Below are 27,551 nucleotides of genomic sequence, written 5' to 3'. Positions count from 1 at the left end.
TATAGGACAGCCAATGTTCGGTAAGCAGCTTCATGCACGTGTGTGACCATTTGTGTATAGCACAGCCAATGTTCGGTAAGCAGCTTCATGTACCTGTCTGACCATTTGTGTATAGGACAGCCAATGTTCGGTAAGCAGCTTCATGTACGTGTCTGACCATTTGTGTATAGGACAGCCAATGTTCGGTAAGCAGCTTCATGCACGTGTCTGACCATTTGTGTATAGCACAGCCAATGTTCGGTAAGCAGCTTCATGCACTTGTCTGACCATTTGTGTATATGACAGCCAATGTTTGGTAAGCAGCTTCATGTACGTGTCTGACCATTTGTGTATAGCACAGCCAATGTTCGGTAAGCAGCTTCATGCACTTGTCTGACCATTTGTGTATATGACAGCCAATGTTCGGTAAGCAGCTTCATGTACGTGTCTGACCATTTGTGTATATGACAGCCAATGTTCGGTAAGCAGCTTCATGCACGTGTATGACCATTTGTGTATAGGACAGGCAATGTTCGGTAAGCAGCTTCATGCACGTGTATGACTATTTGTGTGTAGGACAGGCAATGTTCGGTAAGCAGCTTCATGCACGTGTATGACCATTTGTGTATAGGACAGCCAATGTTCGGTAAGCAGCTTCATGTACGTGTCTGTCTATTTGTGTATAGGACAGCCAATGTTCGTAAGCAGCTTCATGTACTCATGAATGTTTGTGTATAGGAAACTCATTAGCTGGATCACTACAGCTAAATATTTTTTAAATAACTTTTTTTTTTCTGTAGACTGATTTTTACTTTGTGTTTCTATGTGAACCTCTCTTTAAAAAAAAACTGGTATTGACTGGGGTTCTTTTTTCTCAGGGCCGGGTCAGTGTGGCTGCGTCGGAGGAAGGTTCCGGCATGTAGCTCACCGCCAGATGGCTCTGCTGAGGTCAGGAGAGAGGCTCTGGCTCTCAGCCTCGGTAGTTTGTGTTCTATGATGGTGCACAGAGGGCAGGTATTCCGCTTGCGTCTGTACTTCATCCCACAAAGGAACGGAACCAAGGAAAGCGTGATAGCTTAGACTCCTCCAGCTCACAGGAAAGAAGCTAAATACAATTCCTGCAATGTTCCCTGCTGCTGTAAATGCTTATCATACAAGAACATCATCTGAAAAACGCACCTTAAAGAGCTTTCTTAGTGCATTACTGAGCAGAAAGCTCCTTCGATCTGTGTTGATTGAAGTATAGCATTTTTTATTTCAGAGTTTTTAGAAAGTATTTTCTTTTTATTTACAGTTTAGTTACTGCTCATGCATGATTTGGTGCTTTTTATAATGATGGTGCTGAATAGATGCCCTGTATGTTGGACGTAACACATCCCTGCTGCACAATTTTGGTGCTAATTAACAAAAACAGTGAAAAACTTTAGTCATTATGCCCTGTGAAAATAAAGAAATAAAATCCAAGGATGCTTGCAGGCGCAGTCATTTTTATGCTATGTGAACACTGCGCATTAATGGAATGCCTAAAGCCTGCATTTTTAATTATAGGGGATTAAAATGTATTTAATTTTACTGAAACTTGCATATTTTTTTTTTACTTATTCTTCCCATTACATTCAAGGCTGTAGCTACAGTTTCACCTGAATGTATTTAATGGTCACAAGCCGAACGTGCTAACTGTCACGAGCCGAATGCAACGGAGGCAGGAATGCAGGGAGTGACACTAACCCAGCCTACCGTAGATAGTCTCTTTTCCTACATAGGTCCCAGAAAACAGTCATTACTGTGTGACAACTGTTTAGCTTGTTATAAAATAATTTAACACAAAGCATTGTATATTGTTAAATAAATTTAATATGCTCTCCACTTACTCAGCAAAACATTGAATATGATTTTTTCAAATTATCATGTTTTTTAGAGAGTGACATATTCTAATTTAAAGAAGCAATTTAATTCGGAAATACACAAAAAATCGCTAGGCAGTGTGTTGTGCTATCGTCCTGTGGGAGATGTTTGTACGTTGTGTTTTTGGGACTAACAAGATCACATTTCAACTTGTGAACTCTGAACTGAATTCTCATGTGAAGTGCAACATTCAGTATTTTGTTCTAAAGCTCTGGGGTGTTTGATTCAACAGATATCGTTAAACAAAAGTAAAACTTTGCCAGAACGGTATCCTTGAGCGTAAAATATATAATTAAGTTTAAAAGCGATTTGCTGCCACCTCCTGGCCAAAGTTTGCTTTTTACCTTCTGCAGTTTTAGATGAATCTGCAAGCAATCCCCGGAAATTACTTTACAGGTTTTTATAGGGGTAAATAAGGTACAGGCAAAAAATATTTAGTAGTCCGCTTCGCAAAATCCACCGAAGGTGACACCCCCTGCAATAATAATTATTTTCATGTATATTAATATTTTCATCTCCCTAAGTAAAGAGGTTCTATAGCAAACAATTCAAAAAAGCATAAATAAAAAAACTGCTGTCTCTTTTATTTTGAAATAGGCGTATTTGCCTATGCACTGTAACAGTGTTCAGTAACATCTACAACCCAAAATCAGAAAAAGTTGGAATGCTATGGAAAATGCAAAAAAAAAAAAAAACATTCTGAAATTTACTTTGACTTATTTCGTTGCAGACAGTATGAACCCAAGATATTTCATGTCTTGTCTGGTCAACTTCATTTCACGTGTTAATATACATCCATTCCTGCATTTCAGACCTACAGCACATTCCAAAAAACAAAGTTTAGATAGCAATCAGCACTTTGCAACGTTGCCGTTCCTTCTCACAGCACTTAAGACATTTTAGCACTGAGGATAGCAAGCAATGAAGAATTCAGGTGTTACTTTATCCCATTCTTCCTGCAAACATGTCTTAAGTTGTGTAACGGTACAAGGTCACATTTTCTGTTTCAAAATTCTCCTCACACTCTCTCCTGGGCAGAGGCCAGGACTGCAGGCAGACCGGTTCAGTGCCGGCACCCTCTTCTTCTGCACCCATGCAGGCCAGTCCAGTGCCTGCACCCTCTTCTTCTGCAGCCATCCAGGCCAGTCCAGTGCCCGCACCCTCTTCTTCTGCAGCCATCCAGGCCAGTCCAGTGCCCACACCCTCTTCTTCTGCAGCCATCCAGACCAGTCCAGTGCCCGCACCCTCTTATTCTACAGCCATCCAGACCAGTCCAGTGCCGGCACCCTCTTTCTTCTGCAGCCATGCAGGCCAGTCCAGTGCCCGCACCCTCTTCTTCTGCAGCCATCCAGACCAGTCCAGTGCCCGCACCCTCTTATTCTACAGCCATCCAGACCAGTCCAGTGCCGGCACCCTCTTCTTCTGCAGCCATGCAGGCCAGTCCAGTGCCCGCACCCTCTTCTTCTGCAGCCATGCAGGCCAGTCCAGTGCCCGCACCCTCTTCTTCTGCAGCCATGCAGGCCAGTTCAGTGCCGGCACCCTCTTCTTCTGCAGCCATGTTTTTGTAATACATGCAGAATGTGGTTTTGCATTGTTTTGTTGAAAAATGCATCTCTGAAAAATATTTTGTCTTGACGCCAGTCTTGACGCTTTAAAATGGCTCTGATATGCTTTCCCATATCAGGGTGGCCCTGGGACCTATGTAGGAATAGAGAGTATCTACTCCACTCTTTTGGGGCCTTAGTGGTCATGATGGTCCCAAACACAGATAGTTCTAGGTGGAAATATTGTGCCAAATGCAAGGCTTGAACAAAGTTCCTAAAAAGGACTCTTACTCTCTTATGTGAGTTGATGATTCACTTTAGCTGGTGGACCGCTGCTCCAGCAGATGGCGGGATCGCTTTCTTATGCGGATCTCTGCTCCAGCAGATGGCGGGATCGCTTTCTTATGCGGATCTCTGCTCCAGCAGATGGCGGGATTGCTTTCTTATACGGATGTCTGCTCCAGCAGATGGCGGGATCGCTTTCTTATGCGGATCTCTGCTCCAGCAGATGGCGGGATCGCTTTCTTATGCGGATCTCTGCTCCAGCAGATGGCGGGATCGCTTTCTTATGCGGATCTCTGTTCCAGCAGATGGCGGGATCGCTTTCTTATACGGATCTCTGCACCAGCAGATGGAGGGATCGCTTTCTTATGTGGATCTCTGCTCCAGCAGATGGCGGGATCGCTTTCTTATGCGGATCTCTGTTCCAGCAGATGGCGAGATCGCTTTCTTATACGGATCTCTGCACCAGTAGATGGCGGGATCGCTTTCTTATGCGGATCTCTGCTCCAGCAGATGGCGGGATCGCTTTCTTATCCGGACCTATGCTCCAGCAGATGGTGGGATAGCTTTCTTATGCGGATCTCTGCACCAGCAGATGGCGGGATCGCTTTCTTATGCGGATCTCTGCTCCAGCAGATGGCGGGATCGCTTTCTTATGCGGATCTCTGCTCCAGCAGATGGCGGGATCGCTTTCTTATGCGGATCTCTGCTCCAGCAGATGGCGGGATCGCTTTCTTATCCGGACCTATGCTCCAGCAGATGGCGGGATCGCTTTCTTATCCGGACCTATGCTCCAGCAGATGGCGGGATCACTTTCTTATACGGATCTCTGCACCAGCAGATGGCGGGATCGCTTTCTTATCCGGACCTATGCTCCAGCAGATGGTGGGATCGCTTTCTTATGCGGATCTCTGCTCCAGCAGATGGCGGGATCGCTTTCTTATGCGGATCTCTGCTCCAGCAGATGGTGGGATCGCTTTCTTATGCGGATCTCTGCTCCAGCAGATGGCGGGATCGCTTTCTCAAATACAATTTAGTTCTTTAGGTTCCCAGAAACTCTGCTGGGCTATTTCAAACGCAGTGGGTTGTTTATTCCTAGCTGATGAGGATCTACTCTTATTATTTATATTTTCCACCAGGGGGCAACATTACTGTACCATTTCCATTTTTTCCTAGAATTTAAAATTAACTTTGTGAAAACCTACAAATCAACGGGGAGCTCCTTAGGGCTGACCCTATTTTGTGTATGTTATGAATGGTAAGGGTGATTTGTTCTTGATGGTAGAGTTAAATTCCATGTTATGGAACAGATGCTCCAGTTATGCTGACGCACTGCACTACAGATAATTGAAAGCACATTGACGCAAATGATTTCCATCCACTCATTATGTCCATAAAAGGGGAACTCCCTAACTGTGTGCTATGGGGGTACCAAGCTTCAGAGAATGTTTCTGAACTGGGTTTCATTTTTCCTGCACACCGGTCTTAGACACACACTGCTGTCTAACTGGTGATTAAACCAAATGAACTGCATGGGTGATCAAAGTGTGTATCGCTTCCCTGGGTCTGTAGGCAGCTCCGCGTCTCCGAGGCACTGAAGGCGAGAGACGGCTGGAGTCCCAGCTTCCGTAGGGTAGCGGTGGCTGGATAAAGAACACACAGGCCTTTCGGATGGGGAAGATCCGATCTCCAGATGATTTGAAGTACATGGAAGGATGTCAGTAGCATATGTGCAAATACTATGCCAGTTTATATAAGGGGCTTTGAGCATCCGTTGATTTTGGAATCTGGAACAACTGTATTTATCACTTTGGAATGTGTTATACCCCAAATTCCAGGAAACACTGGCTACAAGGCATGGGAACTGCCTGGGTGGGATGTAATACTTTCAGAGATTCATCAGAGAAACAGAGCTCCAAAATATACTCATCCTGTGGACATGAGGTGGCATTGTGCTAATGGAGAAGTGTCTGTAACCCAGAATTACCTTTTTAAGAGATTCTGTTTAGCATGATTTAAAATGGGGCCGGCATGGTGGTGCAGTGGTTAGCACTGTTGCCTTACACCTCTAGGACCCGGGTTCGAGTCTCCGCCTGGGTCACATGTGTGTGGAGTTTGCATGTTCTCCCCATGTCGTCGTGGGGTTTCCTCTGGGTACTCCGGTTTCCCCCCACAGTCCAAAAACATGCTGAGGCTAATTGGACTTGCTAAATTGCCCATAGGTGTGCATGTGTGCGTGAATGATGTGTGAGTGTGCCTTGCGATGGGCTGGCCCCCCATCCTGGGTTGTTCCCAGGAAGTTTGGAAAATGGATGGATGGGTGACTTAAAATACGCAGGAAGTTAATTACTGTAACATGAACCACTTCGGTTTAGTATTCCTAATCAGTAAATATAATAATTTGTGTTTATTAAAACATGTAGACTGGGGACCTCAGGAGTGTCAGCAGTAAAACTGCATGCAGTCAATCTGCTGTCAAGAGCAGGACAGGGCATATCTGACTACAGCTCCGGGGAGTTTTGGGTCAAAGGCCAACCCACTGGTAATGTTGCAATTCAGCTGGCAGACATGAAGAAGCACGTCAGTGGCATTCAGGCATCCGAAGGGTGCTGGACCCTGAAGAATTTACGAAATGTATGTTTAAACCGCGCCTCCATTCAATCAATACTACACTCTTTAAAAATGATTGTTCATATCTTGTTCTTTTTTTTTGGGGGGGGGGGGGGAGCTAAAAATTTCTGTTTTTTTTATTGACAATTTCAAACAATAAACAGAAGAACATGTTAGATTAACATCTTTACATAAAATAACTATCCATCCATCTTCTCTAACTGCCTACCAGCTCAAGGCAGGGAACAACCCAGGATGGGGCATAAACCCATCACAGGGCAGACTCACTATGAACAATTCAGTAACTCTAATTCACCTCAGCCTGTTTTTGGACTGTAGGGGGAAACCACCATTCTGCCCCTATAAAATGATTACTTAAAATTAATTTTAAAATGAAATACTAAACTGTACTGGAAAATCAAAATGTTCAGACACTGCAGACTCGGAGGTGCCTGGTACTGCAGGCATGACCACTGCATCATGATTGGTCCAAGATATTCACGTGACACGACGAGGTGGAATACAACAAAACAGATGTAATACGTAAAATTTACGAAATGTAAAACTTGTCCTGACTTTAAATAGAGCAGCATTTTTAGGATTCATATAGTGTTGTAGTAGTAATTGTAAGAAATGTTTTGTAACATTAGTTTCATAATTGATAGCTTAAGAGGCTGCACCTACAGCGGGGGGGGGGGAGCTGTGGGTTCCGTCTTCCAGAACTGTGACACCACTATTAAATGCAGTTCTATATTCTAACTGGAACCCCGAGACACACTCCTTATGTGTTACACTGAAAGTCAGTGCAGTGTGAGCAAAGCAGAGGATGGCTGTAGGAAGCTCAGTCAGACTATGAAGAAGATGGCATCAGCGAGGCTTTGGTGCACATCCTGAAAATATACATCTAAGAACTTCTTGGGGAGGGCCAGCACACTGTGATTTGCTAACGTTTCTTGTTTTTACCAGTTATTTGCAATCGGTTGCAGAGGCAGCAGTCCATGTTGCAGGACTATTTAACTAGGCTTGCAACCTGAGAGGGCAACTAAGTAGATGGCAGCTATTGATTTCGTGACAGTTTTAGCGTAACAATCTAATAATATGTCTCGGCAGCAGTGGAGCTGGCTTCTTGCTAATAAAGGCTACATTCCTAGGATACCCATGCTGTGTAAATTGGGCTTTGTTTACACCCCCCCCCCCCCCCCCCCCCATGTAAGTAAGATTTATGGATATGTATACTGTGCAGCCCCGTTTGGTTAAAAGTACAGTCATGAGAAAATGAGATCACTACACCACACATGACTACAGAAAAATGTGGCAAAGTCTTGCACAAATCACAGAATACAAAAGCCAGGGGAACTGAAAAAGTGAGCTACTCTACATCTTTAGGGGTTGAGCTGAATGTCCTTCATGCATGTTTTGAAGCCCTGAACAAAGAGTCAATGAAAAAAATCGAAGTGGCACTTGGTGGAAGAACAGGCACTCATACTATCCCCCCATACAGGGGTACAAGTTGCTAAGCAAAGTGAATACATGCAAGGAGGCAGGACCAGGTAACACTGGATGCATGCTTAGGTCGTGTGCTTCAGAGCTGACGAATGATGCCCAGACATCTCTAATACCAGAGCGTCCAAGCTCCGGAACAGTCTATACCCCCCAGGCCACCAGAAGGAACAACTGCCACCCTCTCCCACCTCAACCCGTACACCACTTCAGACATGGGCAACCAGCACACTGCACGTGGCATATCTGAGCATACATTCTGCACTGTAGTGGTTATCAACTGTGGGGCTACATCCCACTAGGGGGCGTCCGCATGGACTGAGGGAGGCCACGCAATTTATTTGAGAAGCGTAGAAAACATTACAGCGTTGCTAAAGCTAGTGCTGGGTGGTAGCCTGTATCCATTTTTTACTGTGTATCGGTATATTTTCAAAACAAGATGATAACACAATACCATGTATATCAATATAATTTTATTGTGTTTTAATATTAGGATTTCATGAAAGATTTTTAATGGAAGCCAATAGTATTCCTTCCTGGATGTAAACATTGTGAGAGCTTTGGTTGCAACTTTGTACAGACTCCCAGAATCCACAGTTAAAATCAAACCATTTCAAGAGTGGCATCTCACAGGGTAATTGATGGAGGAGAAAGGCAGGGGAATCATTGAGGTTCATATGAGGTTCATTTTTATACATTGTTAAAAATATCATCATTTGCAGTTGTTTTATTCTGTTGCAGGCTAATACCTTAAAATGAGGGTCTTTTCGGATGTTGAGCACATTTAATGGTTGTCATGCTAATGTTTCAGATTTAGGTCATTTTTTGTTCATAAACATTCACCTCCTGTTTTGAGAGCAGAATCATAAACTGAGAAACAAAGAGTAATGGTGGACATAGTCGAGTGAAACCTTGTTTGAGATATTTAAAAATTACATTGTTTGGAGGTGTAACCAAATTATGTTCATATTAAAAAACACTGACGACCTCTGTCACCATTGCAGAGTGCAAGAGAAATATTATTTTAACCTGTATAGGGGCCCAGATGTGTTTTCCTGGAGACAGAGAGCCCATGGTTAAAAATATGGACACCTCAATACATAAATGTTGAGTCCCTGGAGTGGCCAACTGCATCAAACACAATGGCGTTACCTCAAAGATCATTGAGGATGCAAAATGGAACCAGGGAGACAGTCCTGTGGCTGGATTTAACAAATGCCTACATAACAGTCCCACACAAGTTAGGTGAAACTATGTTGAAGGGATAACAAGTCCCTGGGAAATTCAGACAGCTGCTCTAGTCATGTGAAGATGTACTTAACGTCTGGCATCTTTACCACCAACTGGCAATGACTGGAGATATTGTTATTGGTATTGTTACCAGTTGTACTATCATTGTGGTCCAGTGCAACAGCAATAAACCTTCTAGTCAATGCGGTTTTGGCTCCAATCATGGATGACCTGACAATAACAGCAAGGTTAATCCCAGAAGGCAGATGGATTTTAAAAGATCTAGTAAAGATCACAAAACAGCAATGAAGGAATTTATTGCTGTTTTGTGATCTCTACTAGTTAAATCCAGAAGCCTTTTCCTGACATGAGCCCACATCCAGGACTGGTGCCAATTTAAAACAGAAGATGAGGCCATTCCAGCTGTTGGACGGAAAGCTGTCCTGAGTCTGCGGAGGTGGTAAGACTGGCAGAGAACTGCTGCTGTGTGAAAGACCTACAAACCTGGAGTCCACCTTGTCATCATGCCAAGCAAGTCTGATGGATGGCAAGTTTACAGGATGCCATGACCTGGTACTGGCCCAGCTGACTTAGAGTCTGGAGAAGAAGAAGAGGCCCCACCAAGCCCTAGGCCAGAGGCCCCCGATTCATCCACTTCCTCAAGGAAGGGGAGAAGGAAGGCAAGGAAGCTGGGGCTACAGGCATCCTGGCTACAGAAAACAACTGGGAAATGAGGGGTGACCTTGGTAGGCAACTAAAAATCCCAGAAGAGATCACAACATAAGCTCCCAGCCTGATCTAGTTCTGTGGTCAAGAGCAACAAAACAGTTGGCTCTGCTGGAGTTTACTCTATCCTAGGAGGAAATACTTGAGGAAGATTATGACCATAAGTTTAGAAAATAAAAGTCCACTGTCCAGGAGAGCCAGCAGAGGGGATGGAGACTCTGGAATCTCCCAGTAGAGGGTAAGTATAGGGGTTTTGAAGGACAGTCATTCTAGAGAAGTCTGGGAGTCCTTGGGATCAGAGGTCCATGCTGTAAGAAGTTCATCGCTGAGCAGTGGCCAGACCTAGGGGGTGGAGGAGATGGATCCAGCACCCTGGTTTCATTGAATCAAATGCAGAACATACATGGCTCATTAAGCCACACTATGAAGAAAACAGAAGGGCAGTATGGCCAGGGCATGACAGGGTGGGCAGGCGGAGGGACTACAAGAACAGGAACAGAGACATAATTGAGGATGGCAGGGGACACAGGCCAGGGACAAATAAAGATTAGACAGGGCGAGTGAACCAGAATTGGGACATAGATAGGAACAGGGTTCTTCTGGGCTTCGGAGGGCTAGTGGGACTGGATAGTGCCAAGGGGACAGCAGAGCTGGAACCAGGTGGTGCCAAGGAGATAGCAGGGCTGGGACCGAACGTCACCAAGGGGACAGCAGGGCTGCGTGACATTGAAGGGAACATAGGAATGGAGCAGAAGAATGATAAGGGGATTGCAAGACTGCAGCAGAAGGACGATGAGGGGAGTGCAGAACAAAAGCAGAGTCAAGAACTGTAGGGTCCCGAGGGAGCTGGGTGTGGGTATCTGCCCCTCTTCTGGGTCCTCGTGTGCAAGAGTGGCTGAGGTGGGGACCTACAGAGCAGGATATAGGACAAAGCCTAGAGGGTCCCACTCCAAATCCTCCAACCAGGCATCATTAGGGTCAACCCAACCCAGGCAGGCATTGGCCAGGTAGTCAGGTGACTAGGTAAGCGCCGATGGAACCTCATGGACAGTGAAGGGGGCACCGATGGGACATCAAGAGAAGATGCACTGAAAAAAACTGGAGCCACGGCATCTCGTCTCTCTATGTACCTGTACAGTATATAGCAGAGATGACAATAAAGTTTACTTTGACTTTGACTTTGATGATGCGGGCACTGACAGGACATCAGGAAAAGAGGAGGTGTGCACTGACTAAACATCAGGGGACTGACTAGACATCAGGGAAGAAAGAGGCTGGAGCTGGCTGGACATTGGGGAACAGCAAGGTGGGCTTCAAGGAACAATGGGGCTGGATCCGACGAGACATCAGGGAAGGAGGCTGGATCTGAAGGAATACCTGGAGGCAAGCAGGGCAAAGTCAGGACACCTGAAGGCAAGCAGGGCAAAGCTGGGACAGCTGGTGTTGAGTGGGATAAACTGGGATGCCTGGACGCAGACCAGACTGAGCCAGGATACCTGAAGGCAGATATGACTGAGCTTGGACACCTGAAGGACTGTCAAAGTGGGCCTCTCTGGGCCGGGAGACTGGAATGCAGGCAATGCAGCTACTCCTGCGCAGGGCGTGGCAGCAGCCTCTCTGGGGCCAGACGCAGCAGCGGCAAGAATAGTATCAGGCGTAGGTTCAGTCCACTGCTTCAGTATCTGCCTCCTGTGGCGGGACCTTGCGGAGAGCTTCGAGGATGATGGAACGGCAGCGAACTGTGGGGAGAATGTTTGGGAGTCCTGTCATTCTGTTACACTATGTGGGACGAAGGACATAGAACGCAGGAGTCAGGGCAAACAAAACGGGTTTTATTACAAAAAAGGGAACAGATTGGAAAACAACTCGATCACAAGGGTGCGAGGGTGGGAGTAACACAAGAGCAGGAACGAGCCCATCTGATTTGTTTATTAAGTTGGTGAAGACCACACATGGTAGCACATTGACACAGTAGTTAGCACACATGGTAGCACATTGACACAGTAGTTAGCACACATGGTAGCACATGACACAGTAGTTAGCACTGTTGCTTCCCACTCTCGGGTCTGGTGTTTGGGTCTCCGTCATACCTCCATGTATGTGGAGTTTGCATGTTCTCCCCGTGTTGTCATGAGGTTTCCTCTGGGTACTCCCACATGTTTTCCCCCACAGTCTAAAACATGCTGTGGTTGATTGGAGATACCAAAATTTCCAATATGTGTGCATGTGTGAGTGAACGGTGTGTTCCCCGCTTTGGTACGATAGACTCCAGACTCCCTGCAACCCTGAATAGGACAAATGGATGGATGGACAAATGGATGGATAGACAAATGAAGACCACACAATTGTTATTAAATGAAAATACACATTCTAAGGAGGGTATACTTTCTTTTTTCCCATGATTGTAGCTGTGAAGAGAACTAAAGCTTTTAGATATATCGATAAAATATCTAATCATAATTTAATCTAATGGCCATATGCTGAACGGCTGTAATATGGCAATCAGACATTTGCCTTCTGTATGAGACGGAGAAGCTTGCTCGATAAGTAAAACATTCTTCAAAATTAACTTATTTTATTACTTCATACTCAAGACTAATCTTTTTATAGATGGATGGACGCAAAATTCGGAGAATAAAATGCGGCGCAACTTCAGTCCAGTAGTTGTGAAAAATTATCGCCGTTTTCTGTACAAGAAAGATCATAGTACCCTCCGATTGACATTTTGCGTCGCAGAGAAGCCGAACGGAGCAAGGAGGGGATCTGAGGGTCGGGTGGAAACTCACTCAGACACAGCAAACTAAATGCGCACATACAGTAGTCGACGACTGTGGGACTAGTAACCCATCATTATTTGATCTGCAGACTGAACAAAGGGAACTCACGGCGACTTTTGAGTACTGTGTCGACTAGTTAAGTTTGCGCATTCTTCGATATTAAAATGCTTTAGGATTTTGAAATTTTTCTTCAATTGACCCAGTATCAGGAAAGTATCACTAAGTCCCGCTCAAGACCCATATATATTTTTCTTTTTTTTAAATTTTACTTTAATATTTATACATTTATTTATTTATTTATTTTTTGTTTTTGCTTGCGATGCTCGGCACCTTTGCATTACTATTGATCACCTGTGCGGGGGGCATTTTAGGATGCCAGCTTCCCCATGACTGGAGACCCCAGACTGAAGCATGCCGCGCAGAGCTGGCGGAGATCATCGTCTATGCCAGGGTACTCGCACTGCACAGGGACTCATACAGCGTTTATAACTACTTGCCCTGGCAGTACGACACGGAACTATTCTTCTCCGCCGAGATCGAGCTTCTGTGCGATCAAGCATGGGGCAGCATGCTGGAAGTCCCCGCTGGATCCAGGTTCAATGTCACCGGACTCGGATACTTTCCCTGCTATTCATACAGCGTCACGGAAAACAATGCCTACTATTTCTTCTTAAGGTGTGGCTGAACTTTCTGTACGGCGCAGTAGATTTATTTATATTGATAGAATTTGCCATTATATTCCAGTGGGATATCGTAATATTCTGTCGCGTTGATTTATCTTTCCTTCAAAGAATTTCTTTTAAAAGTTAAGCTTTTTGATGGTGTCATTGACGGACGCTTCAGCATTCAGTAGATATTATGTGGTTGTATGTGGCTGAAATATTTGAGCTGGGGTGTGATTCGCAGTAATGCGGAGCCCAGGCATGAACGTCATCGATCATTCATCAACATTGATATTGATTTCTGTAGTTGGTCCGATACCTGAGGACAGAGGAATACTTGAGTGATTCATTAGCCATTTGTTCTGTTTATTTATGTAGCCTATTCATTAATTCATTCATTTATATATTTATTTATTAGATTTCTTAAGCTGTTTATAAGACCAAGTTTAGCCCAGCTGTGAGTGGACGTGCATCCTGCATCAGGTGGGACGTGCGTGCCTCTGAGTATGTGTGCGCTAAGTGGAGCTTTCTGGAAGGGATCGGGGGGTAGATGGCTCATGTTTCCAGGGTGCTCAGGTTTTGTGTTCCATGGCAACTGCGCCAGAATGTAATGTTTTAGCTGTTCCCTCCCCCACCGCCTCGCGAACGTGTATTTTAGCAGACTCAGCAATTATGTGCAGTTTATTACTGGGCGATTGAGGATGACAGATTGCATGTTTGTGTCAAATATCATTTTTATTTCACTTATATGGCCAGCTGGATATATTTAGTCAAATAGAAAGTCCATCTTCTTTTCTGGAACCAGAAGTGTACAGAAAAGGTCAGATGTAACCAGAACGGTTTTGTCTTGAAGATTTAGAATCTTATTTTAGTGTCAGATTAAATTATTTAGCACATATTAAGGGCTTCTATTGTTCTTGTTCCTGTTCCGTTTATTTCAGCTTTGCGGTTCATACCGTAGCTTAATTGTCTACATCGGCAGTTCACCATTGTCAAAAAGGATTCGAACGTGACGACCTGCCCCTCTTAGCTACTCTGCACCCCACACTCTTAATTCGCCATTGAAGCTCCAAAACTGTAATACCATATTTTACACGTTACCTGTAGTATATGCATATGCTTCTACAATGTACAATCTACAATTTTAAAACAAGTTTGCTTTCAGATAGAGTACTTAGGTGATAAACAGTGATATACTGCCTCAGTTTTATAGTAGATGTAATTTTGGAAAGTTATGCAGTCCCCTGAACCAGGTGCTGTTACTGAGCCTATTATAAAATTGGAGCAGCTTTTAAAGCAAAGGCTTAAGAAGATTAGATTCCCTTTGTACTGCTAATATTAAAGTAACATCTGGACAGACTAACTGCTACTAAGAGTTTGTGCAGCAACCTTTAGGAGGCAAATACTGTATGTAGTGGTGTGACATGTTAGTAGGACATGAAAAATCTGTTTCTGAAGCAGGTGTTGCTTGCATTGTGGAATGTTTCAGAAGACAGGTTTACACCTCTAGATCTTTCCTTATAATCATGCATGATTTGCAGCAGGGCGATGCAAACACAAGCATGCAAAAAAAGCAATTTAGCTTGACAAAGGGAAAACTTCAGGGTAGGAGTCCACTGTTAGATCAGTGTGCCCATCACTCCATCAGTAGGAAAGCCCAGTCCTTTGAGCTTGGAGGGCAGTAACAGGCAGCATCTATGGCTGAATCACTAATGAGCTCCTTTTAAAATCCTGCATGCAGAGCACTGCGTTTGAGAAAGTAGGTTTTCTCAGATTTTCACTGTTTCACAATGCAAATATAAACGCCTGGTTTCATGTTGGCCTTTCACAGGCATTGTTCTTCGTCATTAATATCCATTTCCTCACAGAACTCGACAAGGTGCCGCAGAGCCAAGAGCAATAATGTCTGTATGTACAGACTGTCAGGGGAGTTTTCTGTAGCAGTGGGCAGATGCTTGCGAGGTCTCTCGTTTCGCTGGACGCATGTTGTTAGAGACTGTATTCTGTATGTCTGTCCTGACAAGGATGTCTGACGGGGGAGGCAAAGAACATGTGACAATGTCTTTAATTTGTCTTAAATTTGCTGAGGGTGCTCAGGAAAAATCAAGGCATGGAACAAGATGGTGCAAGGGGCAGCCTAGGAGTAACCATGGGTTTCCTGACTGTAGATAACATAGAACATTCTCTCACACCGGGGTTTCTCCACCCGGTCCTTGGGGACCCCAGACAGTCCACACTTTTGCTCCCTTCTCGCTCGTACCTGCACCAGATACTCAGTCTTGTAAACTGTTCGGTTCGGTTGTGATAGGAGCTGGGAGGGAGCAAGAATTTGGACTCCCTGGCTCCCTGAAGACTAGGTTGAGAAACACTGTCCTGCAGAATACTCTAGAGAATTTACTGAGTGCTGATGAATGTGTTAGGGAAGAATGTACTGATATCTCTCGTAACTTACTGAGTAAGAAGCAGAAGAACTGGCAGTTACGGTTTCCTGTGGCAGTGTGCTTGCCAAAGAGCACAGCCACAGTGTGAGAAGATGCCATTATTCACCATTTGTCAATAGTTTATTAAAGAATTATTTTGATATATTCTTTGAAAATGTGCGAATGTGTAGATGTTTTCCCTGGGGAAAAAGCCAAGAGATTTCTTGTACAAAAGACAATTATTTTCTTCCATTAAGTATTTTTATTGCAAGATAAACATTACTATAGTACAATCACATGTGTGATTTTCACAGATTCTAGGTCTAATTGCTTTAATTGATTGATAACTGATTATTCTGCAGTCCAGTAGTCTCAACGTGACTTTTAAGACAGAATCAATGTTACTCAGCTGGTACACCTACATCATCCATTCATCTTCTTTCACTCGTTCTGGTCCTGGGGATACAGACACACACATACTTCTCATGTAGTCAGAACACTAAGGTCATGGAGTAGTAATCCAGTCTGAAGTCTGCACGCTTAAACTGGCAAGTCTTTAGGATGGTTCAGGTTGAGGCTTGCGCACATACTATGGAACGATGAACCAATCGGGCAGCTGGTTCCAGTTTGAGTGAAATCCTCAGATATAAAAAGCTGAATTTAGACGTTAAGTGAAACAATATGTCTTTGTCCAAACAACGTTTGTGTCAACACTTAAGTTTGCCTGGGGAGTTCTTGCGTTTTCATCACAGACGGGGCAAGAGTTTTGGAACTAATTCTGATTAGAAAGCTGGGAATTCTGATTGAGCAAGATCTGAGAACACTCTGGAAACCAGTCAGTGCTCAGAACAAAGAAGAAGTCCCCAGTATGCTTCGCCTTTGAATGTTCTCTGCAGTACCACGTATACTGGTACATCACATGAGTTACTGGGAGAAGTGGCAACAATCTTAGGAAAGTGAAACCCAAAATCACATCTTCAACAATATTGAAATAAAATTGAGATAAGCTTATTTAGTGACTAATGTAAAACTATAAATGTAAAATCACATATTTGAGAAGATATGTCAGGATTTTGTTTATAAAAATTGATTTATAAATTCAAATTGATGTCATTCAATTTTTTCTTACTTGACTGGTTTCTGTTTTGCAGAAATTAAAATTTTGCTCATACTTGGGGAAGATATGCTTTGGATTTTAGTTACAAAACATAAAAACTGTAGGACACAGTAGGATCTAAGGAGGCTGCTTGAACATACTGAAATAAAAGCAGTGCATGCGGGGACGCAACATTTTCTCTCTGCGCTCAGCATCTGCATCTAATTAGCAGTTTGGCTTGAGTTTTCTATGTATTACTTTTGGAGGGACCGGTCTGCACTGAATAACAGGGACCATAGCTGGAGCCGAAAGCCACAGAATGACTCACATGTTCATGTGTGCACAGTTTAGCACAAGGCATCTAATAAATGATAGTTAATGATAATGGCTTCCTTCTGTCTGCATGTTCACTGGACCTGCAAAGTAACCACCACAAATAATTAAGCAAGCATTGAAGTGGTACTGAAGATGGATGGATGATAAAAAATACATTATTGCTGGTGTCAGCAACATGTCACCATTGTAAACGAAGAACCCAGTTATGCAGTACCTCCCTCTTTGCTCACACGCTTATTCCTCAGCACCCTTAAACGCTCCTGTTTGCATTCCAGCACCGTAGTTGACTGCCTTGAACGTACTCGGTCAGATGAGGCTCTGTTGATGTTGCTTTTCATTGTTTTTCCATGAAAAGAACATAATCGTGTGTTAAGCCTCTGGCAGAAAATGCTGTGGGAGCGCGACTCTGGATAGCAGGGGGATAAACATGTGCTTTACACGCAACACCCATCGCTGCGCTCCCCCGACTTCCAAAAGCCACACATCTCTTGCTGGCACAATTGTGACAAAGGACATCCGGGTGACCTGAAATATCTTCCCTAGTGCATATCTCAAGGGTATTTTCCTTACCTACATGATCTCACTGCAACAGCCTGTCATATGCAGAGAGCATCACCCAACCCACTAATCCGTCATCGGAAAATCTGGATATTTCACAGAAGATAATTAGTGACAAGTAAAGGTTTTGCCATTGTTAGCCGACAGAGCCCTTCCTCCACCTTCCGTGACTGGAGATTTTAAGCAAACAAAACAGACTGACCACTTCAGCATTCTGATGGAGCAAAATGGGGAAAAACTGAGGTATCACAGATTCCACAGGGAAGCCTGCAACAGGCACTGAAAGAGCCCAATCTACAGGGCTTGGTTTGATCGCTGCCATGGTTGTTCCATTATTATTTACGTGAAACAATTCATGAATTCAAATCCATGCATCAATTGTTAAGGCCATGATACAATTTAATCGACTTAAATAAAAATATAAAAGCTAATAAATATTGATTCATATCCTTAAATTATAACTATGACAATACACCAAAATGCTGCTGAAAAAAAAATTTGCGAAAAAATCTCTCATATACAAAAAATTTTGAGACTTCAGAGACTTAGTAGAGTGTTCTGCTCCTGCAGTTTCAGAGAGTAAGCTATACATGTCCAGAAGTATAAATACAAGACACAATGTTTGTTGTGCAGACATATTTGTATTTTTCAGGCTTATTTAAAGCACTTTCTATAGTTTTCCTTCAACATATTCTGTTTTCAAAATGGAAAATTATACATTTATTGCTAAGTCAATTCAAAACATTGTCAATTCAATGAAATTCCACTAAAATCTGGTTATAACGTAGCCCGATATCTAATTGCTGTCTTACAAGATCAAAACTGAACTGGCAAAGCTTATGATTTACATCAATATTTCTTCTGCTCTGCAACGCCCCACCCCAACTTCCATAAGTGACCTCCTTCATTTAATTCTGCATTGAAGGTTTTCACACGTACCCAAGCATCTAAAGCCAACATGAAGAAGGTTGTGAGTGATGGACCTGATATGTTTCTTAACTCTTTGCCTGGGAACTCATAAAGGACAAACAACACGAAAATCTCCAGTTGACTGATTTTGAAATGGATATTGGATAATGGTAGCATATAGGCATAATTTTGTAAGGCAAAGGAGTACAGTATGGTAGAGTATGGTATGGTAGAGTACGGTATGGTAGAGTATGATATACGTACGGTATGGTAGCATACGGTATGGTAGAGTACGGTATGGTAGAGTATGGTACGGTAGATACTGCCTTGTGCCCTGTGATGGGTTGGTGCCCCATCTTGGGTTGTTCCCTGCCTTGTGCCCTGTGATGGGTTGGTGCCCCATCCTGGGTTGTTCCCTGCCTTGTGCCCTGTGATGGGTTGGTGCCCCATCCTGGGTTGTTCCCTGCCTTGTGCCCTGTGATGGGTTGGTGCCCCATCCTGGGTTGTTCCCTGCCTTGTGCCCTGTGATGGGTTGGTGCCCCATCCTGGGTTGTTCCCTGCCTTGTGCCCTGTGATGGGTTGGTGCCCCATCCTGGGTTGTTCCCTGCTTTGTGCCCTGTGATGGGTTGGTGCCCCATCCTGGGTTGTTCCCTGCCTTGTGCCCTGTGATGGGTTGGTGCCCCATCCTGGGTTGTTCCCTGCCTTGTGCCCTGTGATGGGATGGTGCCCCATCCTGGGTTGTTCCCTGCCTTGTGCCCTGTGATGGGTTGGTGCCCCATCCTGGGTTGTTCCCTGCCTTGTGCCCTGTGATGGGTTGGTGCCCCATCCTGGGTTGTTCCCTGCCTTGTGCCCTGTGATGGGTTGGTGCCCCATCCTGGGTTGTTCCCTGCCTTGTGCCCTGTGATGGGTTGGTGCCCCATCATGGGTTGTTCCCTGCCTTGTGCCCTGTGATGGGTTGGTGCCCCATCCTGGGTTGTTCCCTGCCTTGTGCCCTGTGATGGGTTGGTGCCCCATCCTGGGTTGTTCCCTGCCTTGCGCCTGTAGACTCTGGACCCTCTGCAACCCTGAACAGGATCAGCAGATACAGAAAGTGGATAGATGAAAAAATATGGTTTAAAAGTAATACCCAAGGTAGCATGGCAATTTTTCAATTATCAGATTGTTCAAATAGCAAGATACAGTGTTTTTTTCTTTGATCACATCGGGGGGGGGGGGGGGGGGGGGCTTAATTGGGTCTTAAAGGTGTATATTAAATAATTTCAGGGATTCATAGATAAATGGTCAGAGATAATTATTCACATTGCTGATGACGTATAACCTGCATGATTGCTTATGAATTACGTTTTTGTCGTACAACAGGGCCGGCCTGAGGCATAAGCCAGCTGAGTAGCTGCTTAGGGCCAGGCCACCAGGAGACGCTCCCATCTGACCAGCTTGTCAGAACAGGCAGGAAGATGACAAATAGCATAAATCATTTTGCTTAGGACCCCAAAACTGGTTGGGTCGGCCGTTTAGTACAATGAAATATGAGTATTTGAGTATTTGAATGATGGTCATGAGAAATCTCCTGTCTGCCCTCTTCTCAGAATGGATGAGAACTTCAGCATCATGCCCCATGGCGTGAACTTCCAAGATCCCATCTTCCCAGACACACCGGAGAACCACCGCATTTTCGCAAGCCTCTTCCAGTTTGCTAACTGTACTGCCGGCACCCAGGTTCACACCTATACCCCCGAATGGGAGGCTCAGGAGGACAGCCGGGTAAGGTGCCCTCCCCAATTTCAATTATTATTAATGGCCACATTGTCCAACATGTGGGATTATTGCCTCGATTTGAAAGGCTGAATGTTAAGCTACAGTGAAACTGGATTACGCACAGCCAAGCCCTGTATCTGCATCTGCTTGGGGACTGCCCCAACCCAACCCTAATGCACTGTAAGAAAGTTTCGAGCGTTGAATCTTCTGGTGGGTTCATTTTCACTACTCAGTCTGCACTTGATGCGTAAAGACATCTTCATTCCAACAGTCATGTTTCAGTTCTCTCACCTTTAAATTAAGTTAATTGAACTTCCCGCTTAGCAGAATAATTTGGACCATTCCATTGCTAATGGGAAGCAGCTGACATAGGTTCAGCATCCAGTGGGTCCAAAGAGTTGGACAGGCATGTTGTGTGGTCTCCATTCCCCGAGACGTGAATTTTCAATGCACGGCAGACCTGGAATGTAAAACATTTTCCCAGACAACATCTTCTCACAGCATATTGCCAATGGTTTCACCTAGGACAAGATTTGGGAAAGACATATTTATAAGTTATATAAGTTTATAAGTTATAAGCCTTTTTAAATTACGGAATCAAAAATTCCTCGTGGATATCATAAATAATCTGTAACTCACAGCTCATCAAACCAATGAATTATGCCTGTATTTTGGTTAGTTTCTTATTGAAGTTCACTACCCCCCTCCCATGCTTCACTGGTCACTGCAGTTCCAGCTGTTAGTCACTGTCCTCCTGGTGAATTTGAGGTGGTGGCCATCTTTCTGTGGATTTTTAGAATTTAATAAAATACTTAGTTTCGTAACATAACTTTTTTCAGTTTTCTGAATGTCAATAAAATAAACAGATACAAATTTCTTTAGACATATGTTTATTTTTAAATCAGTATAAAAATGCATTGTTTCACCAGCTCTCTTTTAAAAGCCTTGGAATTATATCAGCGTACCAAGTACAAGGTTCCTTTTGTGACATTCTTCACATTGGTATAGATGAACACATATTGACGATCTTCTCCAGGAGCAAGTTCTGTTTTCAATCACGTTCTGCATGGAATGAAAGCTCTCTGTTGTGATGGCTGTGGTGATGACAGTCTTATGCTTACAGTTCATATGACTGGACTGCTCTGCGTGTTTTACTCTGACAGCTGGACATCCTATAACACAGTTTTTGTGCTACACCTTAGCATCTCAGAAGACGTTTTCAGAGTCCTGCACTATCATTAGAGCAAATGCTAACTGCATCTGGTCATCGGGAATTTAGAAAAATTATTGATTCAAGTTTTTGAAGTTTAGGGCTGGATAAAATCTGAGAGCTCTAATGACTGTGGACATGGAATTCCTACAGCTTAATATCAACTCTAACATGAGTTCCATCAGCTTTAAAGTTTCTAACACAACTTGTGTGATACGATGTAATTTTCTAAAATTTTAACACTCATGGAAAAATGTTGTCACGTACAGTCAAAAAATAGTATCACAATCTATAGGTAAATATTTGTTTGTTCACATTTATGCTGTATTGATACCCAACCCAGAAAATTATCGTGGCATGCCATCTTTTTTGATAAACCAGAGAACATGTTATTCCCTGAACCACTGCATACATAACTGAATTGCTCATCAAAACAAAAGCAAATAGCTAAATAACACAGAAAATAAAAGCTAAAAATACCAAAGGAACATTCATCAAAAAAAATTGTTCTAATAATAACATCTGTGGGACAAAGCGATTTCACAGATGAGCCCTTGAGCCCAATTTCTTTGAATTCTCTGGTCCTGCTCTCTGGTTTTCTCTTGTATGTCGCTTTGGACAAAAGTGGCCTCTAAATAAATAAATTTAAATCTCCAGTTTCACTAACCCTCCATATAGGTTTGAATCCCATCGCTACTCCAAATGGTCAGATCTTTTATTACAGCTGAGAAATTAAACTGTGAAATGTTTATTCAGTAAACAAATCCTACTGATGATGTTTCTCCTTTCATTTTTTCATGGTATGTCCTCTACTACAGCTGATGTGTTCGACAGTGCAGAAAGCCTTGTTTGAGGAAGAGGAGAAGGTGAAGACACTTTCACAAAAGGTGCGTTTCCTGGAAAAGACCAACAACCACCTGAGAGACAAGGTGAAAAACATGAAACGGTTGCTGCGTCAAGCCAAGCGTGAGACAAAGGAGCAGACGCACCTCCTCAAGCAGATTCACGAGCCCCAGGTTGCAGACAATGGCCATCAACACCACCCCCAGCAGGAAACCACCCACAACCAAGACAAAACCCTCAAGAAGGTCCTCACTAAAAAGCTGAAGGACTAAACTAAGTTTGCTGTGTTGGAACAATCGAAAAATATGCTGTTTATACCTAGCAACAAATTAGCAGGGGGCACAGAACTACGTACCATGTCATAATCTAGATCAGGTTTGCCCACTTATTTTTGCTTGGCACATAGTGAGAGGAACATATTTCTAAGCAAGTCAAAGTAAGTTGCTTTTTTGAAGTGTTGACACAAAGTTTTGAGGTACAGAATCTGAAACAGACATTCTCAAAATTCCAGGCAAAAACAGTCGTCATTGTCCATCCCACTGTGAAATATTTACAGATAGTCATCTTTGTGTGCTGATATATTTAGAGATTTTTGGTAGCCGACTGTGTAACTTTACGTGTAAACTCTGTATCCTCTGCTTTAGAGCAAACGCCCAGACCTTACAGCTTTGTAGTACAACCAAAAATTATTTTAAACACATTCTTAAGGGCACTTTAGCTCAGACTGAAAGCAGTTTCCATCTGCTTTCTAAGCAAAGTCTATTCTCCATGCCTCATTTTGACACAGCGGTAACCTACAGCAGCCTTTATTAGTCTTGTTGCATGGGAATGCTGTAATCAGCCCACACCAATTTTCCTCGTCTCTGTTACCGGGAGCAACAGCCAAATCTCACCTGCCCCCCACCAACCTTTCTGGCTTGGCCCCATTAGCAGTCAGCAAACCGCTCTCATGTAATCAACGTGGCTGGAGTGTCAGCCGTACAGCTTCTGTCAGCAGGGGGCTCCACCGGTTCCTGAGCCGGTCAGGTTTGTAGTGATGTCTAGGCCGCTGACATGTACAGCTCCTATGGCTGCCGAGCCCCGACAGTGCAGCTCTCACCACGGAGACATACGTCACCTGGACTCTTGCCCTTTCTGTTTCCTGTCTGCCTACAAACACACCAACATGAAATGGTTCTTCAGAAAAAATGTAAATGCTTCATTTCGTAATGTATAATTTGTCTTTTCTCTTCCTTACTAATTCTGTTGTCTGTTCTGTCGATTTATGTATGCATATTTTGAATTGAAAAAATATAACAGTTTTTCCCTTTAAAACCAGGGTGCTGTGCACTCCTTTAGAAATGCAGCCATTTGTCATGATAATCTTGTCTTGAAAGATAATCTTTAGCTTTTTAAGCTTTAAGACTGATACTAAGATGAGACCAGCTTAGTACAACGAGCATTTGGTGCAGTGCAGTGATTTATTTAAAATAATGATATTCAGACACAGTAACATGGTCCTCTTAATGGAAGTTTTATATTTTAAACAGTGTTTTCATGCTTTCATGCTATCATTTTATAATGTAAACAGTACTCATTTCACATGTATTAAGGGTCAAAATAAATTTTCCTTTTATAAATACCATCCATGCATGTGAACAGTAAAAGCCCAATGGACAAAACCTAATAACCTACAGTATGTGACAGCATAATCTACAGGCTGCAGGTATATAATAGGTAAGTTACTGAGCTTGGTACGGTTGGTGGCATCATGCCGACTGCTGTTACAGCTGTCTTTCCTACATCATTTACTTGAAAAGAAGCAGTTTGGCCAAAGAATGTTACTAAATGATTAACTGAACCTCAGTCGTCAGTTATTCAGTGTTAATTTGAGAAGACCAGGTAAGCAAAAGTCTGGGCTATGTTTTCCTATTGACTTTGTGATTGATTCTCTGCATAAATGGGGCATTTCCATGAAGTCATCCACATTGTTTGTTCCTGAGATGAATTACATATCCATTAAATAACTCAGCTATTTATGTGGCATTCACACATACAGGCACACAAATTTTGTTAACAATTTTTTGATAAAGGAATCAAGATCCACACTCACTGAAACTCAATTGTTATGTAAATTACAGGTCAGCATTTGAGGAACTGTAATTAATTATAAATATGTAAATTTACTGTTAAGAAAATGAGCCTTCAATTTTAGGAGTTAGACTTTATGGATTCTAAGGTTATTTTATGGTGGGTTGTGTAAGCTACGCAGTTCTTAAATATTCTTAAATATTTTAACTAAACTCTCAGCGGTTTCAAGAAGAGACCCAAAAGATGATCTTTTCCATGTGGAACAGTAAGGTAATCAACGTATGCGCCAAACACGCACATGCGTGAGCCATTCATAGCTTTTTCACATGTGGCTTTGATGTATCTGGCTTGCCCTTCAAAGATGACAGCTAAGCACTCAACTTCCTCGCACTCCAGAAACAATTACATCACATGACCTACGCCAGAGGGGCTCTCATAGCAGAATGGACACGATTCAAAGATGACATAAGCAAAGTGTCTTCCTAATATGTATTAACCTACAACCTCTAAAGCAGATGTATGACAATAAGGCAGTTTTTTACTGCTATTTTCCTTTATTAGTGTTGCTGTAGTAACGTGCCATTTGCAAATGCTGTGAGTGAGTCACGGATATTTACATCCATTCCCAGTCCTGTGCAAATCCAAAGGCAGCAAGAAAGTGAGTGATGGCAGATATGACAGATATGATCCCCGTGGCAGCAGTACCTGTATATAGCAGTGACATTCTCAGCCATTTAGTGCAGAAGCTGGTCGATAAGGGAGATACATTTGCTCAGAGAAATACAAATATCTGTACTCCCAATCTTGACACCTATCCTCCAGAAAACAAGCATGCCCTTGGTGCATATTTTGCCCCGAAAATCCAGCTGGCTCAGTTATTGAAACATGGATAAAAATTTGAATATCATAATTATGGTGCATTAATACAGGATCCAGCAGTTGTTTTTTTATTAAAATTCTAACCTAGAAACCTCTTTTTTTATCATGGTCTGCGGAAAATATAACTCCCTTGTTCTGATTTTACCACACAAGTGTTCAGAACACAGACAATAATCTTGTTCCATTTACACACTTTTAACTACATATATAACTGCAAAAGCAACCACGTGTATAGTTAGCCTGCAGTTTGTCCTGGGAAACACATGGCACAAAGCTTTACAGAATGCTAATATTTTCATTTAATACAATAATCGTTCCCACTAGGCCATTTCGCTACTTACACAAGGATTATATTTTACAATCAGTGTTGCGTGTTGTATTTATTAGAAACATTTAATGGAAGTGTTTATTTTTCATGTTTTCCTGTTATATTTAAAATCTAGTTTGAAACCTTGCCACAAATTTATGGGTAGCTGGTTGCATCGTGTAACATAACATCAACTTTTTAAACAAGAGCCTTTGCTCCCCAGGCTTATTATAGCCCATAATGCATTGCTCGCCTTATGAAAAGCAACTCAAAATGACTGCAGATGGATATGTCAGTGACTAGGCTGAGATCCCAGAAAAAGATGCACTTTACCAGGAAGCTGAAGAATGCAGCTTATCACGGTGGCTGCTTTTTGGGGATTTTCAGTGCTCATGCAAACTCTGCTTGGCATCAGTAACAGTTAAAACCCCCCAAAAAGCTTCACATTGCCTCTAGCCACATATCCGCTCGCATTCTAAAAGGAGACGCATCTTGGCTGAATGTCCTTACCCAGCTTCCGACAAGACCAGCTGAACAGGAAGCCTCAGAAGATACTCTGACTGTGGTAGGGTCCGGAACCTGGTTCCCATTTCAGACTTTGTGTACCCGCATGCAATTTTTCATGTTACTGTGATTTACTGCCAAAAAAATAATAAATGTCTATATACTGTATTGCATCCGGATTCCTGCATGTAGTGTATGTAGGTGGTCAGCAGGGTTGTGCAAAGACTTTTAGAGGGTCAGATGGCCAGCGGTTAAAAAAAGAGGCATTCAGTAGCTTTAAAGGTGACATTATTATTAAAAAAAAAAAGAGTTATACTTGCTGTCGCACATTTGAACCCACAACCTTCCCATTGGTAATGCAGTGTTATGCCTTGTGAGCTACAGGCACAGAGGCATGACCTGCGGAGCTACAGCCCTGCAGATTGGTGCTCTGGTCAGCTGGTACGGGATCACTAAGGTGTTGTGTTATTTTCTGGGCCGGAAGCTTCCTTTGTTCCCATGCTTTGCAGATGTCATTTTGAATTGACCCTGGGGAGGCTAAAAGTCAATCAAAGTAGAGTGAAGGGGATTAGGTTTGAGTCTCTGCATAAACAGCTTGTAACCCTGAGGCTTTTGTTCCAACTACCAACAGGTGGTCACATGATCTAGCTGCCAAGAGTAACGGCTCCACTATACATTAAAAGGGGGCTGTGGGCAAAGCCAAACACATGTTTGATTAAGGTTTTAATGAAGAAATGGCTCTGTGCCAGACCACGCAGTACTTTGTCAGCTTCAGTCTGGTCCACAAATGGTCTGCAAGTGAAAAGGCCCCTGTATTTGTTTGGCTTGTAATACTTTACAGGAGCACATTTCTCACAGCGCCACCTAAAGGGAGTTAGCTGCCATGACTGCCAGCAAACAAAACCTAAGAAAAAGAAGCAATTTAAAATTGCAAGTGACTAAATAAAATAGAAATAATGAACAAACTATGTAACAGATTACTGAAGAAATGATGTCTGAGGTTCTGACACCTGATTTTAACCAGCATATCTACTAGGTGGGACACTAATACTGTGTAGGTCCCCCTCATGTCACCAAAATTGCTTGGACCCATTAAGGCATGGACTCCACACAACCTCTGAAGGTGTTCTGTAGTGTCTGACACCAAGATATTAACAGCAGATGCTGTAAAGTCCTGTAAGCTTGAGGTGAGTCACCACAGGGTAGTGGGTTGGCTCCACTCGTGGGGGAGGAAGTTGGCCAGGTCTGGCAGGCCCAAGCATATAGTGAGGGTCTGTTGGGAATGTCTGGCAGAGTCCCTTGTCAGGAGGATGTTCAGCTCATACCTCCGGCAGAACTTCTCCCATGTCCTGGGGTAGAGGGGGGGGGACATTGACTCCGAAAGGGCTATGTTCCATGCCTCCATTGTGGAGGCGGCTGACCAGAGCTGTGGCCGTAAGGTGGTCGGTG

At 43.3% G+C, this 27,551-nt stretch overlaps 1 protein-coding gene across 1 annotated transcript; it reads left to right on the top strand.

Annotated features, from left to right (window-relative positions):
- Positions 1–12,505: 12,505 nt before the first annotated feature.
- ccdc3b (coiled-coil domain containing 3b) lies at positions 12,506–23,966 on the top strand. Its single transcript, XM_049023320.1, has 3 exons — positions 12,506–13,228; positions 20,121–20,295; positions 22,318–23,966. Exons 1-3 carry the CDS (start codon positions 12,873–12,875, stop codon positions 22,612–22,614), a joined length of 828 nt encoding a protein of 275 aa, XP_048879277.1. The 5' UTR covers positions 12,506–12,872; the 3' UTR covers positions 22,615–23,966.
- Positions 23,967–27,551: the final 3,585 nt, after the last annotated feature.

The sequence above is a fragment of the Brienomyrus brachyistius genome, chromosome 8, assembly GCF_023856365.1.
Source record: "Brienomyrus brachyistius isolate T26 chromosome 8, BBRACH_0.4, whole genome shotgun sequence".
Lineage (NCBI taxonomy): Eukaryota > Metazoa > Chordata > Actinopteri > Osteoglossiformes > Mormyridae > Brienomyrus > Brienomyrus brachyistius.
The sequence above is the reverse complement of the archived record's forward strand: the minus strand, read 5'-3'. Positions and strand labels throughout refer to the sequence as shown.

Excerpts from the sequence above, each read along its gene's own strand:
- ccdc3b (XM_049023320.1), top strand. The coding sequence starts at position 12,873 with ATGCTCGGCACCTTTGCATTACTATTGATCACCTGTGCGGGGGGCATT. Across the intron at positions 13,229-20,120 it reads GCCTACTATTTCTTCTTAAG|AATGGATGAGAACTTCAGCA; the intron begins GTGTGGCTGAAC and ends CCCTCTTCTCAG. Across the intron at positions 20,296-22,317 it reads AGGCTCAGGAGGACAGCCGG|CTGATGTGTTCGACAGTGCA; the intron begins GTAAGGTGCCCT and ends CCTCTACTACAG.